Source organism: Salvelinus namaycush, chromosome 36 (genome assembly GCF_016432855.1).
Source record: "Salvelinus namaycush isolate Seneca chromosome 36, SaNama_1.0, whole genome shotgun sequence".
NCBI lineage: Eukaryota > Metazoa > Chordata > Actinopteri > Salmoniformes > Salmonidae > Salvelinus > Salvelinus namaycush.
The window spans coordinates 703,759-723,022 of NC_052342.1; the positions used below are offsets into that span (position 1 = coordinate 703,759).

The 19,264-nt window shown below is 42.5% G+C and overlaps 1 protein-coding gene across 5 annotated transcripts in view; it reads left to right on the forward strand.

The window, feature by feature from the left end:
- etnppl (ethanolamine-phosphate phospho-lyase) overlaps positions 1 to 10,840 on the forward strand; it is a 34,802-nt gene extending 23,962 nt beyond the window's left edge. For 2 of the 5 annotated variants that reach the window (XM_038975468.1, XM_038975470.1), the window contains 6 exons: positions 3,629 to 3,854; positions 4,145 to 4,299; positions 7,311 to 7,400; positions 8,127 to 8,257; positions 8,411 to 8,481; positions 9,820 to 10,840. In XM_038975468.1, the coding sequence (XP_038831396.1) occupies positions 3,629 to 3,854; positions 4,145 to 4,299; positions 7,311 to 7,400; positions 8,127 to 8,257; positions 8,411 to 8,481; positions 9,820 to 9,924 (778 nt within the window). In that variant the 3' untranslated portion in view covers positions 9,925 to 10,840. Of the gene's footprint in view, positions 1 to 3,628; positions 3,855 to 4,144; positions 4,502 to 7,310; positions 7,401 to 8,092; positions 8,258 to 8,410; positions 8,482 to 9,365; positions 9,383 to 9,819 lie in introns of those variants that run through there. The other 3 variants (XM_038975469.1, XM_038975471.1, XM_038975472.1) reach the window with 3 other exon arrangements.
- The last annotated feature ends 8,424 nt before the right edge of the window (positions 10,841 to 19,264 follow it).

The window sequence follows — 19,264 nt, forward strand, 5'->3', positions numbered from 1 at the left end:
ATTCCAAACAATATTTACGTAGCATAGACTTCAATGTCTGATGCCAACGTTCAAGCGCACCCTGAGACTCTGGGTGATAGGCGCTTGACACACGGTGCGTAATTGACAAGGATTTTAACACCTGCTTGAAAAGCTTGGACAGGAAATTGGTACCTTGATCACTTTGTACCACCTTAGGTAATCCGAATGTCGTGAAGAATTTAATTAAGGCTTTACTCACTACAGGGGCTGTAATCCTTCGCAGAGGAATGGCCTCGGGGTATCTTGTTGCCATACACATAATTGTCAACAGAAACTGGTTACCCGATTTTGTCTTCGGTAACGGTCCAACACAATCAACCACCACATGTTCGAATGGTTCACCTATGACAGGTATTGGACAAAGAGGAGCGGGAGGAATAACCTGATTTGGTTTTCCTGTTATCTGACATGTGTGGCATGTACGACAGTACTGAGCCACATCTTGTTTTAAACCTGGCCAAAAGAAATGGCGAAGAATCCGATCATAAGTTTTTGTGATTCCTAAATGACCAGACCACTGGTGATCATGAGCAAGGGATAACACATTTTGTCGAAAGGCTGTAGGAATCACTATTTGGTAAACAGCATTCCAATCTCCGCCCGCGTCATCATGGGATGTCCATTTACGCATGAGGAGATTACCATCAATGAAGTAAGCCACGTTTTTCTTCTTTACCTCTTCCAATGAGACAACACTAGAAAAACATTTAGCAAGCTTGGTGTCAACCTTTTGGTTAGCAACCAGCTGCTCACGAGTGACTGGTAACTGTATTGCATCAGCAATAAGTTCAACATTCTTCGCTTCTTTCCTGGGCTGTTTGTCAGAGGTGATCAGCTTCCCAGAGGTAGCACACAACCCATCCTCTTGATCATCCTCTTTGAACAGAACAGTGTTCGACAAATCTATCACGTCACTCTCTTGTCGTGCCTGAGCACGAGTGACAGCACAAGCAGGGAACACATGTGGATAACTCTGTGCCAGCTCATTGGAGAGAGAGTGGTCACTTTTATCCAATACTTCCAATATGGGTACTATCTTTCCTCCGGCAATATCGTTACCCAATATAAAGGTCACACCTTTTACTGGCAACATAGGACGTACCCCCACTGAATATTCCACTGATTAACTCAGAGTGTACTTTCACAAAGTGCAATGGCACAAAACCCATTTCTATACCCTGAACTAACACACTGGAACCACAGTATGTATCGTCGGATAAGGGCAACACATCAGACAATATAAACGACTGCGCCGCACCAGTATCTAAGGATTTTAACCGGACGCTGAGACGCTTCGTCATTCGCTAGGGACACAAACCCCTCGAAAATGAACGGTTCATAACTACGGTCGGGAACTGGGTCTTTCAAAATACATTTACCCTTAGGCACCTGTTTCGTTTCAGACCTCACAACCGTACGAATTAGACCAACACCTGTTGGTGGCTTGGCACGAAGAGGCATCCCTTGTTTACGTTTTAGCAGGAAGCAATCATTAATCATATGTCCCACCTTATGACAATAGAAACAGGGACGCTCATTTTTCTGGCGTGCTTGATATACTGCTGGCCGACTAGGGCTATAAGTAGGCAATTCTGTAACTCTACTCTCAGTATGAGCCGAAAACACACTCTTGTGCGTCAACACAAACTCGTCTGCCAACACAGACGCTTCGGACAGGGAGGATACTTTCTGTTCGTTTAGGTACACTACAATGCGTTCAGGTAAGCAATTTTTAAACTCTTCCAACAAAATTAACTCCCGGAGAGAGTTAAAATCAGTTACCTTGCTAGCAGCATGCCATTTATCAAACAGATTTCCCTTCTCTCTAGCAAATTCCACATAAGTCTTACTAGAAGACTTCTTATGAGACCTAAATCTCTGTCGGTATGCCTCAGGCACAAGCTCATAGGCGCGAAGAACAGTAGCTTTGACCACTTCATAATTTAAACTGTCTTCAAGAGGTAGCGCTGACAAAACCTCTTGGGCTTTACCAGTTAATTTACACTGAAGTAATAGGCACCATACCTCTTTAGGCCATTTCAAGGCTACGGCTATACGTTCAAATACACAAAAATAGGAGTCAACCTCTGACTCTCTGAACAAAGGTACTAAGGCAATCTGCCTACTAATGTCAAAAGTGTTGGGATCTCTAGTTGGTGAGGACGGCTCACTAACAGTCACTGCAGGAACGAAGGCTAGCCTCGCTGTCTCTGCCTCCAGTTCCATCTGGCGCATTTTTAACTCCATCTGCCGCTGTTCTCGTTCTTTTTCTGCCTCAATTTTACACATCTCCATTTTTAACTCCATCTGCCGCTGTTCTGCCTCAATTTTACACATCTCCAACTGGAGAGTCTCTCGCCTAATTTGGGCTCTCTCTTCCGCCTCCAGTTGGAACTGTATTGACCGGCCATCCCTCCTGGTATCACCAGTTGACTGTGGGGAGAGTGGATCAAAACGGGGCAATGTGGCTGGAGCTTTAGCCTCGCCCTCAGACACCACTGGGCTTAGAGGAGCAGCAACATCCCCTACAGGGGTAGTAGGCTCAGGCAGCGGTAATACAAGCACCTGTTCTTCCAACAAAACATTCAACACTAATTGTTTAACCTCCGCTTTAACTACATTCTGTGGAATCAATACTGAATAATGGTCAGCCAAGGTCATTAAATCAACTCTACGACACCTATCAAAAACCTCCCACGAAGGGTTATCCAAAAAGGACTTCAAATCAAATGTAGCCATTTTTAATTACTACACAGAGCCAACAAATAGCAAACACTAATTCTACTTTAGCTATAACGTTCAACACTGAACTAGACCACTAAAACAATCTGCACAAGCGGTATGGGTGTCAGTAATGACATATCCCGGATGAGCCCCCACTTATGTTACGAATCCCTTTGGCCCGACAGTCTAGGGGGGATGGTAATGGGACCCGTAACACAACTCATGCAAATTATAGTAGTGAAAACGTAACAGTGAGAACAAATAACACAGACAACTTAATTACCGTCAAACACTAAATGTTTATTTATAAACACACGGTAAATGGGGGGGGGGAAGCAGGAAAAGGGGCTGAGCGGGACCCAAGGAATGAAAGAATAATAATTCAAAAACACCCCTAAGCTAGACTAGCCTACTTCACAAACAGCTAACTAACTAACCAAAAATACAGGGGGTGGTCCGCCCAGTTCTAACTAGTGTTTTTAACAATGTTTAACTACGGGTAGTGTAGCCCAAGGGCGACTTGTCTGGTTAACCCCTTTTCCCACCATCAAACAAACACTCAAACACCATAACCAAAACAATACTCACAGGTGGGGACAAAGTGACATGTAGCTGCAAAACACACAAGCGACCTACAGACAGAAGGCATGTTACAAAGAGATTGAGCTGGGGAGACAACAACTGACAGGGGTTTTAAACCAAGGGAAAGGGACTGTGATTGGGTAAGGGAAAAGGAGCAGGTGTCTTCCGATTAGCGACTGATTGATGACTGATTGGGGAATGATTATTGTCACCTGTGAGTAGGGGAGAAGGAGAGAAAAGAAATACACACAGAACACTTGTATCCGTAACAATACCACTGCACTGTTCCTCTCCCCCACAGACATGTTCACCGGGCTGGTGGCCTATTCATCGCTGACGAGGTGCAGGTGGGATTTGGCCGTGTTGGCACCCACTTCTGGGCCTTCCAGCTACAGGGAGAAGACTTTGTGCCTGACATTGTCACGATGGGCAAACCCATCGGCAACGGGCACCCCATGTCATGTGTGGTCACCACAAGAGAGGTAGCAGAGGCCTTCAAGAACTCTGGCATGGAGTACTTCAACACGGTAAGAGGATTAGCAACCAAGTGGTTACACAAACCGTCAAACGTTAACTTAACTGTTCCTAATGTTTGTACACTGTATTTACAATTAGTTAGCTTCACACTTTTGCTACCTACCAAACACTCCTTCCTTCATGCTTGGAGGCAAGAAGGAAGGAGTGTTTTGTAGCCAGCAAAAGAGTGAAGCTAACTAATTGTAAATACACTGAGTGTACAAAACATTAGGAACACATTCCTAATATTGAGTTCCAGTTGTACATGACCTGACTGTTTTCTGCAACTTGGATTTCCCAGTTTGGCGGTAACCCTGTGTCCTGTGCCATTGGCCTTGCTGTGCTGGACGTGATTGAGAAAGAGGATCTCCAAGGCAACGCGCTGCGGGTGGGGGGCTACCTGACGCGACTGCTGGAGCAGCAGAAGGAGAAGCATCCACTGGTGGGGGATGTCAGGTACACACACACACGCACACACACTGCACCGTCCATAACTGCAGGGCTTTCCAGAGGGTGGTGTGGGCAGCACAACGCATCACCGCACTGCCAGCCCTGGACATCTTCGGCACCCACTGTCACAGGAAAGCCAAGAAGATCATCAAGAACATCAGCCACCTAAGCCACGGCCTGTTCACCCCTCTATCGTCCAGAAGTCAAGGTCAGTACAGGTGCATCAAAGCTGGGACAGAGAGACTGAAAAACAGCTTCTATCGCAAGGCCATCAGACTGTTAAATAGCCATCACTAGCCGGCTTCCACCCAGTACCCTGCCCTGAACTTAGTCACTGTCACTAGTTGGCTACCACCCGGTTACTCATCCCTGGACCTTAGAGGCTGCTGCCCTATGTATTTCAAATCAGGTGCAGACCTTACAGTGAAATGCTTAGTTACAAGCCCCTAACCAGCAATGCAGTTTAAAAAAATACGAATAAGAAATAAAAGTAACAAGTAGTTATAGAGCAGCAGTAAAATAACAATAGCGAGACTATATACAGAGGGTACCGGTACAGAGTTAATGTGCGGGGGCACCGGTTAGTCGAGGTAATTGAGGTAATATGTACATGTAGGTAGAGTTATTAAAGTGACTATGCATAAATAATAACAGAGAGTAGCATCAGCGTACAAGGTGTGGGGAGGGGGGCAATGAAAATAGTCTGGGTAGCCATTCGATTAGATGTTCAGGAGTCTTATGGCTTGGGGATAGAAGCTGATTAGAAGCCTCTTGGACCTAGACTTGGCGCTCCGGTACCGCTTGCCGTGCGGTAGCAGAGAGAACAGTCTATGACTAGGGTGGCTGGCGTCTTTGACAATTTTTAGGGCCTTCCTCTGACACCACCTGGTATAGAGGTCCTGGATGGCGGGAAGCTAACCTCTGTAGTGCCTGGCGGTCGGAGGCCGAGCAGTTGCCATACCAGGCAGTGATGCAACCAGTCAGGATGCTCTCCATGGTGCAGCTGTAGAACCTTTTGAGGATCTGAGGACCCATGCCAAATCTTTTCAGTATCCTGAGGGGGAATAGGTTTGTCGTGCCCTCTTCACGACTGTCTTGGTGTGCTTGGACCATGTTAGTTTGTTGGTGATGTGGACACCAAGGAACTTGAAGCTGTCAACCTGCTCCACTACAGCCCCGTCGATGAGAATGGGGGCATGCTCGGTCCTCCTTTTCCTGTAGTCCACAATCATCTCCTTTGTCTTGATCACATTGAGGGAGAGGTTGTTGTCCTGGCACCACACGGCCAGGTCTCTGACCTCCTCCCTATTGGCTGTCTCGTCGTTGTCGGTGATCAGGCCTACCACTGTGTCATCGGCAAACTTAATGATGGTGTTTGAGTCGTGCCTGGCTGTGCAGTCATGAGTGAACAGGGAGTACAGGAGGGGACTGAGCACGCACCCCTAAGGGGCCCCTGTGTTGAGGATCAGCATGGCGGATGTGTTGTTACCTACCCTTACCACCTGGGTGCGGCTCGTCAGGAAGTCCAGGATCCAGTTGCAGAGGGAGGTGTTTAGTCCCAGGGTCCTTAGCTTAGTCCCAATGGTCAGCCTGGTACGGCAACTGCACCGCCCTCAACCGCAAGGCTCTCCAGAGGGTAGTGCGGTCTGCACAACGCATCACCGGGCGGCAAACTACATGCCCTCCATGACACCTACAGCACCCAATGTCACAGGAAGGCCAAAAAGATCATCAAGGACAACAACCACCCGAGCCACTGCCTGTTCATACCGCTATCATCCAGAAGGCGAGGTCAGTACAGGTGCATCAAAGCTGGGACCAAGAGATTGAAAAACAACTTCTGTCTCAAGGCCATCAGACTGCTAAACAGCAATCACTAACTCAGAGAGGCTGCTGCCCACATTGAGACCCAATCACTGGACACTTTAATAAATGGATTTAATAATGGTATCACTAGTCACTTTAAATAATGCAACTTTAATAATGTTTACATATCCTACATTACTCATCTCATATGTATATACTGTATTTCATACCATCTTTTGCATCTTGCCTATGCCGCACCGCCATCGCACATCCATATATTTATATGTACATATTCTTATTCCATCCCCTTACATTGTGTGTATAAGGTAGTCGTTGTGAATTTGTTAGATTACTTGTTAGATATTACTGCACTGTCGGAAGTAGAAGCACAAGCATTTCATCCACTGGCAAGAGATATCAAGTAGGCCTACTCACTTAACTAAGGGGGAGAGAGGCTTATCATCTGAGCCTGATACTGACTCCCTCATATTGCAATAGCTTAGAGCTCTACACATTAACCATTGATCATGTATTTGGGTGTCACAGTTGTGTTTCAGTATTTGCAGATATACAACATGAATAATGTCTTTGGTCAGAAAAAATAAAAAAATTGGGTTTTAAACAATATGGTATTGTAAAGTTTTGGACAAGTAATAGCTGTAAATTTACACTGAATAATTTGACTTAAGTATTACAAAACATTTTGTGCATACTGAATAAACCACTGATCTATATACAAATATACACAATACCAATGCTTTTACCACTAGTAGTGATGGGCACCAATATCAATAATTTGACATGGCAAGGCATATTGTGATATCGATTGATCCGTCCTGTTATCCTTCCCATTATGTAAAAATGCTAACTTGACTGCTACTGCATGCACAAAACCCTTCTTACAGGCTCTCAACTTAGCATGCTGATGTGCAATCAACGGTAGATAGGCTTCCCATTGTATTCAAACTGGTTGAGTAGGTTTTAGGCTCCTTTAGGAAAAGTCCATACTTATATCAGTTGCATTTTTCCAGTTGGTGCCTATCACTCACCACTACAATATGCCAATGTACATATCCAGTGTCAAATTACCCTGAAACCTATAGAGGATTCTTAGAAATGAAGCTGGTAACAACACATTCAACATGACAGAGGTTCACGAAAGCTCTGTGTGTGTGTCAGGGGTCAGACTGTGATGATGTAATGTCTGATAGGGGTCGTGGCCTGTTTGTTGGGGCGGAGCTTGTGAGAGATCGGGTGAAACTGACCCCTGCTACAGCGGAAGCCCAGGACATAATTTACAAGTGAGTGACTCATTTAGGCCATTTTTAGACATTTATAAAACTTACTTCGTTTTTATACTGTATTTTAGCATATGGTCAGTTTCTAAAATGAGATTAAACACAGTTTATAAAATGTCTGCACATTTATCAAGCCGTGTAAATCACACATAGAAGCATGTTTTATCAATTAGAATTATGTTAAATCAAATAGCACATTTTCAAATCAAGTATAAGGTTTTTAATTCACAATTAGCCATGGATTCCTACCCATTTTTTTAGGATCAAGTTCTATGAGAATTTTTGAGGCCCATGTTGGTTTAGGTTTCAAACATCACATGATACCGGTGATGTGTCGTATTGTAATGATCTCAATAAAAAAAAAAAAAATTGAGCAATGCAGAAGCACACATGAACTATGCGCAGTTATATGAGCATATTAAGACCAAAAATCGTTGGGCACCTCCTCCTAGTTGTAGTGTTAACACAACGGTTATGTAAACGTTTGGGCATACTCGTCATTGACAGCCATGGTCTTAACCCCAGTGTAATCGTGGCTATAGTTGGCTGTACTATAGTAAACTAAACTATAGTTTAGCACTTGGGGGATGGCCTCAAGTCAAGAAACATATCTTCTCTTGAAAATCTTAATTGTAATTGATCCAGAAGAGACTTGTAGACCCAGAACAGACATTGCAGTATGCTTGTTTCATTAGGACAAATATGGAGTTCCAAACTCTGTTTCCCCAGACTGAAGGAACAACACATCCTACTAAGTGCAGATGGTCCTCATCGCAATGTCCTCAAGTTCAAACCACCCATGTGCTTCTCTGAGGAGGACGCCGACATGGTCGTGGAAAAGATTGACCAGATTCTCACAGGTACTCTTAATGCCCCTCTGAGTTTGTGAGCTGTTGTCTGGAAAGTAGCAGAAACCACATCCTTCTTTCTCTTGTCCATTATTCAAAATGCTTGTAGTGTCATGTCACTGGTACCATGGCAAGAAGTTTTATTATGAGTATTTTTTTTAACAGACATTGAGAAGGCGTTGGGGTTACAAATGCCCTCCACAGTACATACAGAGAATGGAAGCCGTAAGAGAAATGTAAGTCTGGCCTAGCTCCTTCCCCTCAATCTCTTAGGCATTCACATATCTAATTTTAGCAGTACCAGTGTGTCGCCACTGATTATGTTAATGTTATTGTTATTAATGTTATTTAAATGCTGGCTGAAATAATAGCACTGGACGAGTTTACCACAGTCAGTTTCACAATTGGGCTAACAGTAACGGGGTGGCAGGTAGGCTAGTGGTTAGAGCGTTGGGTCAGTAACTGAAAGGTTGCTGGCTCAAATCCCCGAGCTGACAAGTTAAAAATCGGTCGTTCTGCCCCTGAAGAAGGCAGTTAACCCACTGCTACCCGGTAGGACGTCATTGTAAATAAGAATTTGTTCTCAACTGACTTGCCTAGTTAAATAAAGGTACAATTTAAAAAACAGAGATAACAGTGGAATACAAATGTGTGATCACAAGATTTTACAGACTATACCCCTGGAAATATGGTTATCTGTAGCAGTACAATGATAACGCTGTGAAATAGTGGGAATGAGATGAGTTACCTGAGCAGGGGTTTGGCTGTATTTGAGTCAATATTTTATAAGAGAACTTTTGCCCTTTTCATATTTATTTGAATGCAAGCCATCCCTCTTGTAAAACTGGGGCTTCTCACAAAAGTGGTCAGAATTGTCAATGTACTCCAAATCCATTGAGAAATAGTAGCATTTAAGGCAGAAGAGATGACTACAGCATTCCGTGACCTATTCTTGGTAGCGGCCCGGAAATGAGAACCCGCTTGCCTGTCTCCTTTAACCTGCCTATAAGCCCTCTGAAGTCATATTTTACTAACATGAATGACTACTGTGTGAGCATTCAGGTGCTTCTCCATCACCACAGGGACCTGGTATTATTATAATATAGTATTATCTTTTCAGATCTGTGGACACAGAAGGTGTGTGGCAGCGTAAGCTTGTGGCAGCTTAATTGGGGAGAACGGGCTCGTGGTAATGGCTGGCGTGGAATCAGTGGAACGATATCAAATACATCAAACACATGGTTTCCAGGTGTTTGATGCCATTCCATTTGCTCCGTTCCGGCCATTATTATGAGCCCTTCTCACCTCAGAAGCCTCATGTGGTGGACACTGAAAGGGTGGGTGCTAGGGGAAAGAGCTAAAGGAAATGAAACCAGGAGAGAGAATGATGATACTGAGAATGCAGCAAAATGTTACACATACTGTATGCCTTCAGATTTATCCATATTGTTGCTTGCTGTTTGGGGTTTTAGGCTGGGTTTCTGTACAGCACTTTGAGATATCAGCTGATGTAAGAAGGGCTATATAAATACATTTGATTTGATTTGTTCTCATCATGTTCATTTGATCACAAGGTTCAACCTGAGGAAAACGGATGTCATCATTCAAATGGAATAAGCCATAGCCATGATACGTCTCAACAGCATGCCTCTCAGCAAAACAAAAGGCTGAGGTCTTAATGGACTTGTGGAGTTTTGCTACTGTCTTATAAGACCTGAATAGTGTGCCCTGCGCACATGTTTCACATGTTTCGATGGATAAAGGAAGCGACTTCATTCTCAAATCTATAATTACTTTTTATAAGCATTTATAATATGTTAGTTACACATTGATGTTATAATCCTAATCTCAGGTACTTTGAAATGTGATTGGAAATTTGGACAGGCATGTATAAGGCCTGCTGTTCCTCTGTATAGAGACAGAATGCAGATGAACTAGAAAGCCATATTGACATTTAGGAACAAACTTAATGTGCTAATGTCCAGGATGTCTTTAGAGTCATGCATTGATCCCTCACTGTGACTTCATATTAAATAGTAAATGACAATGATTACAAATGCTAACTTTTTCAAAGTATCATTATGAAATATAAAGAACATGATAGGAGGCCTACTGAAAACACTATAAAGTAGTATTGGCCATTGTCATGTTATTGCCCACATTTAGAGAGGTTCTTCAATGAAAGCGTTGTTCTACAAAAATTTCAAATAAACAATGCAGACAGGGAACGGAATTGTTGATCTTTGTGTCTAGCTGCCTCTTGTGTACATTGAAAGAAAATGCTGAGGAGCAGAGTTGGCTACACAGAAACCTTGGACAAGACATGGTGCACTGCTATGCTAATTGTGACAAGAACAAGTACCAAAACACTTAGTTAATAGCCCAGGCGTTTATTTGCTTAAATCACGCAACAATACAGGCGCTTATTAGAGACAGGCTTCTATTTTAGCTTTTGCACATTTGTATAGTTAATTGTTTAATACCAGCTTTTCTTGTACTAATATGTTATCATTTGCACACCGTGTCACATTTATTTTGTCTTACTATGCCTGTATAAAATAAAATACAACTTTTCCTTGACAGGATAATCATTGACCTCCGACTGTGCCTTTCCGGCAGTTCATACTTTCACTACTAGAGGGTGATCTGCCAGTTTCTAGTGGTCTGTACTCCCAAAATAGTTTTTGTGCTTGCCAGTTAGCTAGCAGTTCTCAGCGCTAGCAGTGTCTTACAGACGATAAAAATGGATGATTGCCATAATATTTGAGTATTTACTGAATTATTTAATGTAACAAATCAAACATTAAACCTCGTAAACAATTCATGGTAACCTTAAGATCCAGCGTTAATTTGAAACAGGTGTTTATTTGCTGAAATGTGTGACATTGGCTGGCTATTAAAAGGGACGGGGCTATTTGAGACTCAGCAAGTTTTAAGGTTCATCAGGTTCCTATTGCCCAATATTGCTAAAGTTTGGTCAATGCAACACTGAAGTGTAGGGGACATTTGTCCTAAAATATTGTTTTTGTCTTTGGTGAACACATTTGCAAGGATAATTATATTAAAGACAATTATTATCCTTATGTGCAGTAATAACATAAAACGGTAATAAAATAGATACTGTATTTATGAATGAGTTACTAATGGTACAATAGGTTAAGGTGGGTCACTGTTGTTCAGCCAAGTGCACCACTAACACAGATTCTCCCAAGGTTCTGTTTTGTTCCCACTTTTGTATATTTTATAAGTTCTTACAGACTGTAAATGAAATGCTCCTATGACAGCCCAGGTCAGCCTTCTGCAAAATTACCAGAAACACCATGGCCCAGTCCTAGATGACTTAGTCTAGTGATGTGATAGATCGCATTTAGGGCCTCTTTGCACTACATTACTTTGATGACAAACTAGGTCCAGGAGAGATACTTGTGTAGTGTAAAGAGAGATAGATACAAATCTCTCTTTAAAGACATGCTCCAGAACTTTAGCAACTAGTTAGTATTTTTTAAACTTCCTGCTTTGGGCTGGATGTGTCAATGTGTAGTTCATACATGTATAATGTATGAGCAGAATTACTGTTTTACCTCAATTAGCCATAAGTGTGCAAAGCTGTCATCAAGGCAAAGGGTGGCTACTTTGAAGAATATAAAATATATTTTGATTTGTTTAACACTACAGTTCCGATGGTCATTGGAAATTGCTCCCAATGATGAACCAGACGTGTGGAGGTCTACAATTATTTTTTTGAGGTCTTGGCTGATTTCTTTAGATTTCCCCATGATGTCAAGCAAAGAGGCACTGAGTTTGAAGGTAGGCCTTGAAATACATCCACATCTCCAATTGACTCAAATTATGTCAATTAGCCTATCAGAAGCTTCTAGAGCCATTACATCATTTTCTGGAATTTTCCAAGCTGTGTAAAGTCACAGTCAATTTAGTGTATGTAAACTTCTGACCCACTGGAATTGTGATACAGTGAATTATAAGTGAAATAATCTGTCCGTAAACAATTGTTGGAATAATTACTTATGTCATGCACAAAGTCCTAACCGACTTTCCAAAACTATAGTTTGTTAACAAGAAATTTGTGGAGTGGTTGAAAAATGAGTTTTAATGACTCCAACCTAAGTGTATGTAAACTTCCAACTTCAACAGTATCTGATCATAAATTACTGTTTCTAGCACTTTAAACAACACACTCAAAATAGACACAGGTCTATAGTTTTCCCCTTCTTGTGGTAAATGCACTCCAAGTCACTTCTTTTAATGGGTATGTCATCAAATACCAGGCCTAGATCTTGTGTGTTGTTGAACTGTTACTTTTTCTGTATAGAGAAAATAGTGGTCAATGTAACACCACTGCTTGTTTTTATTGATACACATCATTGCGGTTGTTCACAGAATTTACTGGCTGGCACCTACGATTTTGTGCAGGGAAATCGGTTTCTAGATCTGTGTTTATATTAGTGGCAAGTTCTACACAGATCTACTGCCCCCATGCGCTGCTCTCAATTTGAGCTGTGATAGGGAAAGAGCACCACCTTTTGGACATCCAGCCAAAGTGTATCATCTCCATGCACTTATTTCTACATGCCTGGATCTCCAAACAGAATTCACACTTTCACTAGCATGAATTCAGTTTGGATTCAATATTACCACATATTGTATAAGCTTTGGTAATACTTTATTTATACAGAGAACCCACATTTAGACCAGGGTCTCATTTTCAATGGCGTGTTCAAATAATAAAAAATCAAAACACCTTAAACAGAGAAAATTACAGAGAAAAAATTAATATATAGGGGGAAAAACACAATACCAGTCAAAAGTTAGGACACACCTACTTCATTTTTATTTTTTTCTACATCGTGAAGACATCAAAACTATGAAATAACACATATGGAATCATGTAGTAACCAAAAAAGTGTTAAACAAATCAAAATAGATTTTGCCTTGACAGCTTTGCACACGCTTGGCATTCTCTCAACCAGCTTCATGAGGTAGTCACTTGGGATGCATTTCAATTAACAGGTGTGCCTTGTTAAAAGTTAATGTGGAATTTCTTTACCTCTTATTGCGTTTGAGCCAATCAGTTGTGTTGTGACAAGGTAGGAATGGTATACCAAATAGGGATAAGTCGATATTATGGCAAGAACAGCTCAAATAAGCAAAGAGAAACGACAGTCCATCATTACTTGAAGACATAAATGTCAGTAAATCCAGAAAATGTCAAGAACTTTGAACGTTTCTTCAAGTGCAATTGCAAAAACCATCACGCGCTATGATGAAACTGGCTCTCATGAGGACCGCCACAAGAAAAGAAGACCCCGAGTTACCTCTGCTGCAGAGGATAAGTTCATTAGTTACCAGCCTTAGAAATCTACAATTACCTGCACCTCAGATTGCACCCCAAATAAATGTTTCACAGAGATCAAGTAATAGACGCATCTCAATATCAACTGTTCTGGGGAGACTGCGTGAATCAGGCATTTGTGGTCGAATTGCTGCAAAGAAACCACTACTAAAGGACACCAATAAGAAGAAGAGACTTGCTTGTGCCAAGAAACACGAGCAATGGACACGAAATCTGTCCTTTGGTCTGATGAGTCCAAATTTAAGATTTTTGGTTCCAACCGCCGTGTCTTTGTGAGAAGCAAAGTAGGTGAATGGATGATCTCCGAATGTGTGGCTCCCACCTTGGCTCCCGACCTCAACCCAATTGAGATGGTTTCGGATGAGTTGGACTGCAGAGAAGTAAAAGCAGCCAACAAGTGCTCAGCAAGTGGGAACTCCTTCAAGACTGTTGGAAAAGCATTGCAGGTGACTACCTCATGAAGCTGGTTGAGAGAATGCCAAGTGTGCAAAGCTGTCATCAATGTAAAGGGTGGCTACTTTGAAAAATATCAAATATAAAGTATACTTTGATTTAACACTGTTTTGGTTACCACACGATTCCATATGTGTTATTTCATAGTTTTGATGTCTTTACTATTTCTACAATATAGAAAATTGTCAAAAAAATTAAAACCCTAGAATGGGTTGGTGTGTCCAAACTTTTGACTGGTACTGTATGATTCTAATCTCTGAACAGAGATGCTGATACACTTTAGATATTGTTTTGTAGCTTTAATGTTTTCCACTGTGAATTTTATTCGTACTACAACAAATACCACATACAGATATGAGTGATATGATTTGCTGCTGAAAATTAAGACTACCTTTAGTGAATGTAGGTTTTTTGCCATACATCCTTAAGTCACAGATTTCTGTATGAGTATATATGAATAAAAAAATAAAAAACATCCTCTCACTGTCAACTGCATTTATTTTCAGCAAATTTATAATAAACAAAATATTTGTATGAACACAACAAGATTCAACAACTGAGACATAAACTGAACAAGTTCCACAGACATGTGACTAACAGAAATTGAATAATGTGTCCCTGAACAAAGGGGGGTTCAAAATCAAAAGTAACAGTCAGTATCTGCTGTGACCACCAGCTGCATTAAGTACTGCAGTGCATCTCCTCATGGACTGCACCAGATTTGCCAGTTCTTGCTGTGAGATGTTACCCCATTCTTCCACCAAGGCACCTGCAAGTTCCAAGACATATCTGGGGGGAATGGCCCTAGCACCTCACCCTCCGATCCAACAGGTCCCAGATGTGCTCAATGGGATTGAGATCCGGGCTCTTCCCTGGCCATGGCAGAACACTGACATTCCTGTCTTGCAGGAAATCACACACAGAAAGAGCAGTATGGCTGGTGACATTGTCATGCTGCAGGAAGGGTACAACATGAGGGAAGAGGATGTCTTCCCTGTAACACAGCATTGAGATGGTTCATTGAACAAGCATGGGAAACAGTGTTTAAACGATTTACAATGAAGATCTGTGTGGATTTTTACAAATTATCTTTGAAAGACAGGGTCCTGGAAAAGGGACGTTTCTTTTTTTGCTGAGTTTATATTATATACACATGCATACAGTTGAAGTCGGAAGTTTACATGAACTACACTGCTCAAAAAAATAAAGGGAACACTTAAACAACACAATGTAACTCCAAGTCAATCACACTTCCGTGAAATCAAACTGTCCACTTAGGAAGCAACACTGATTGACAATAAATTTCACATGCTGTTGTGCAAATGGAATAGACAAAAGGTGGAAATTATAGGCAATTAGTAAGACACGCCCAATAAAGGAATGGTTCTGCAGGTGGTGACCACAGACCACTTCTCAGTTCCTATGCTTCCTGGCTGATGTTTTGGTCACTTTTGAATGCTGGCGGTGCTTTCACTCTAGTGGTAGCATGAGACGGAGTCTACAACCCACACAAGTGGCTCAGGTAGTGCAGTTCATCCAGGATGGCACATCAATGCAAGCTGTGGCAAAAAGGTTTGCTGTGTCTGTCAGCGTAGTGTCCAGAGCATGGAGGCGCTACCAGGAGATAGGCCAGTACATCAGGAGACGTGGAGGAGGCCGTAGGAGGGCAACAACCCAGCAGCAGGACCGCTACCTCCGCCTTTGTGCAAGGAGGTGCACTGCCAGAGCCCTGCAAAATGACCTCCAGCAGGCCACAAATGTGCATGTGTCAGCATATGGTCTCACAAGGGGTCTGAGGATCTCATCTCGGTACCTAATGGCAGTCAGGCTACCTCTGGCGAGCACATGGAGGGCTGTGCGGCCCCACACCATGACTGACCCACCGCCAAACCGGTCATGCTGGAGGATGTTGCAGGCAGCAGAACGTTCTCCACGGCGTCTCCAGACTCTGTCACGTCTATCACATGTGCTCATGTGCTCAGTGTGAACCTGCTTTCATCTGTGAAGAGCACAGGGCACCAGTGGCGAATTTGCCAATCTTGGTGTTCTCTGGCAAATGCCAAACGTCCTGCACGGTGTTGGGCTGTAAGCACAACCCCCACCTGTGGACGTCGGGCCCTCATACCACCCTCATGGAGTCTGTTTCTGACCGTTTGAGCAGACACATGCACATTTGTGGCCTGCTGGAGGTCATTTTGCAGGGCTCTGGCAGTGCACCTCCTTGCACAAAGGCGGAGGTAGCGGTCCTGCTGCTGGGTTGTTGCCCTCCTACGGCCTCCTCCACGTCTCCTGATGTACTGGCCTATCTCCTGGTAGCGCCTCCATGCTCTGGACACTACGCTGACAGACACAGCAAACCTTTTTGCCACAGCTCGCATTGATGTGCCATCCTGGATGAACTGCACTACCTGAGCCACTTGTGTGGGTTGTAGACTCTGTCTCATGCTACCACTAGAGTGAAAGCACCGCCAGCATTCAAAAGTGACCAAAACATCAGCCAGGAAGCATAGGAACTGAGAAGTGGTCCGTGGTCACCACCTGCAGAACCATTCCTTTATTGGGGGTGTCTTACTAATTGCCTATAATTTCCACCTTTTGTCTATTCCATTTGCACAACAGCATGTGAAATTTATTGTCAATCAGTGTTGCTTCCTAAGTGGACAGTTTGATTTCACAGAAGTGTGATTGACTTGGAGTTACATTGTGTTGTTTAAGTGTTCCCTTTATTTTTTTGAGCAGTGTAGTTTTAATGACTCCAACCTAAGTGTTTCAACCACTCCACAAATTTCTTGTTAACAAACTATAGTTTTGGCAAGTCGGTTAGGACATCTACTTTGTGCATGACACAAGTAATTTTTCCAACAATTGTTTACAGACAGATTATTTCACTTATAATTCACTGTAATTCACCACAATTCCAGTGGGTCAGAAGTTTACATAAACTAAGTTGACTGTGCCTTTAAACAGCTTGGAAAATTCCAGAAAATGTCATGGCTTTAGAAGCTTCTGATAGGCTAATTGACATAATTTGTGTCAATTGGAGGTGTACCTGTGGATGTATTTCAAGGCCTACCTTCAAACTCAGTGCCTCTTTGCTTGACATCATGGGAAAATCTAAAGGAATAAGCCAAAAATTGTAGACCTCCGCAAGTTTGGTTCATCCTTGGGAGCAATTTCCAAACGCCTGAAGGTACCACGTTCATCTGTGCAAACAATAGTACGCAAGTATAAACACCATGGGACCACGCAGCCGTCATACCGCTCAGGAAGAAGACGCGTTCTGTCTCCTAGAGATGAACGCACTTGGGGGCGAAAAGTGCAAATCAATCCCAGAACAGCAGCAAAAGGACCCTGTGAAGATGCTGGAGGAAACAGGTACAAAAGTATCAATATCCACAGTAAAATGAGTCCTATATCAACATAACCTGAAAGGCCGCTCAGCAAGGAAGAAGCCACTGCTCCAAAACAGCCATAAAAAAGCCAGACTACAGTTTGCAACTGCACATGGGGACAAAGATCATACTTTTTGGATACATTTTCTCTGGTCTGATGAAACACAAATAGAACTGTTTGGCCATAATGACCATCATTATGTTTGTAGGAAAAAGGGGGAGGCTTGCAAGCCGAAGAACACCATCCCAACCGTGAAGCACGTGGGTGGCAGCATCATGTTGTGGAGGTGCTTTGCTGCAGGAGGGACTGGTGCACTTCACAAAATAGATGGCTTCATGAGGCAGGAAAATCATGTGGATATATTGAAGCAACATCAAGACATCAGTCAGAAAGTTAAAGCTTGGTCGCAAAAGGGTCTTCCAAATGGACAATGACCCCAAGCACACTTCCAAAGTTGTGGCAAAATGGCTTAAGGACAACCAAGTCAAGGTATTGGAGTGGCCATCAAAGCCCTGACCTCAATCCCATAGAAAATTTGTTGGCAGAAGTGAAAAAGCGTGTGCGAGCAAGGAGGCCTACAAACATGACTCAGTTACACCAGCTCTGTCAGGAGGAATGGGCCAACATTCACGCAACGTATTGTGGGAAGCTTGTGGAAGGCTAGCCAAAACATTTGACCCAAGTTAAACAATTTAAAGGCAATGCTACCAAATACTAATTGAGTGTATTTGAACACACCAATCCTTATTTCACTATATATCATACACATTAAGGGAGATTGTTGTATAATGCACATTTACAATTTTACCACCCTGCATCCCACTGCTGGTTTGCCTCTGAAGCTAAGCAGGATTGGTCCCTGGATGGGAGACCAAACAACAGATGCTGCTGTAAGTGGTGTTGGAGGCCCACAAAATATCCTAATGCCCCAGGGCAGTGATTAGGGTGCAGTCTTTCAGATGGGACGTTAAACAGGTGTCCTCACTCTCTGTGGTCACTAACGATCCCATGGCACTTATCGTAAGAATAGGGGTGTTAAACCCGGTGTCCTGGTTAAATTCCCAATCTTGCCCTCATACCATCATGGCCACCTACAGTAATCATCCTCAGCATACAATTGGCTTATTCATCCCCCGTCCTCTCCCCTGTAACTATTCCCCAGGTCGTTGCTGTAAATGGTTGGAGAATGTGTTCTCAGTCAACTTCTGTTAAAATAATGTATAAAAAAATATTTATAAATCAGGGGGAACCTAAATTATTTTCCAATCATTTCGTTCTGAACAGAGCCATTTGTTTATTAGTTCCGTTCCACTGTTCCAACCAGCAAGAAAGTTCTGAACCGGTTCGAACCCCAAAAATTTACCGGTTTGAACCCCATTTTTTTTTTACCGGTTTATATCGTTCCTTTCAGTTCATTTTAAACCTCTGAAATATATATATATATATTTTTTAAACATTTAGATCAACATTAAAATTACTATATCAGTGAGGATAGAACAGCTTGCGGGTAACAATTTAATCTTCATAGGAAAGTTGTTAAGAGGAAATGGTATTTTGCCATGACAGCATGGTTTAATCATAATGAAAGACAAACACTGTGCTGCCAGTCACTATGGAGAGAAGTGTGGGGCGCGAGATGCGACTCCAATGTGAAACCTAACTATAGTCTATACTAGTTACTAGTCTATATAGTTTATACTTTCAGAACTACTGGTTATAAAGATTACAAAAGTACCGAAGAATCCATTTAAGTAAGAAGGATATTACTAGTATATTATAAAAAATGTGATTAGAGAATGACA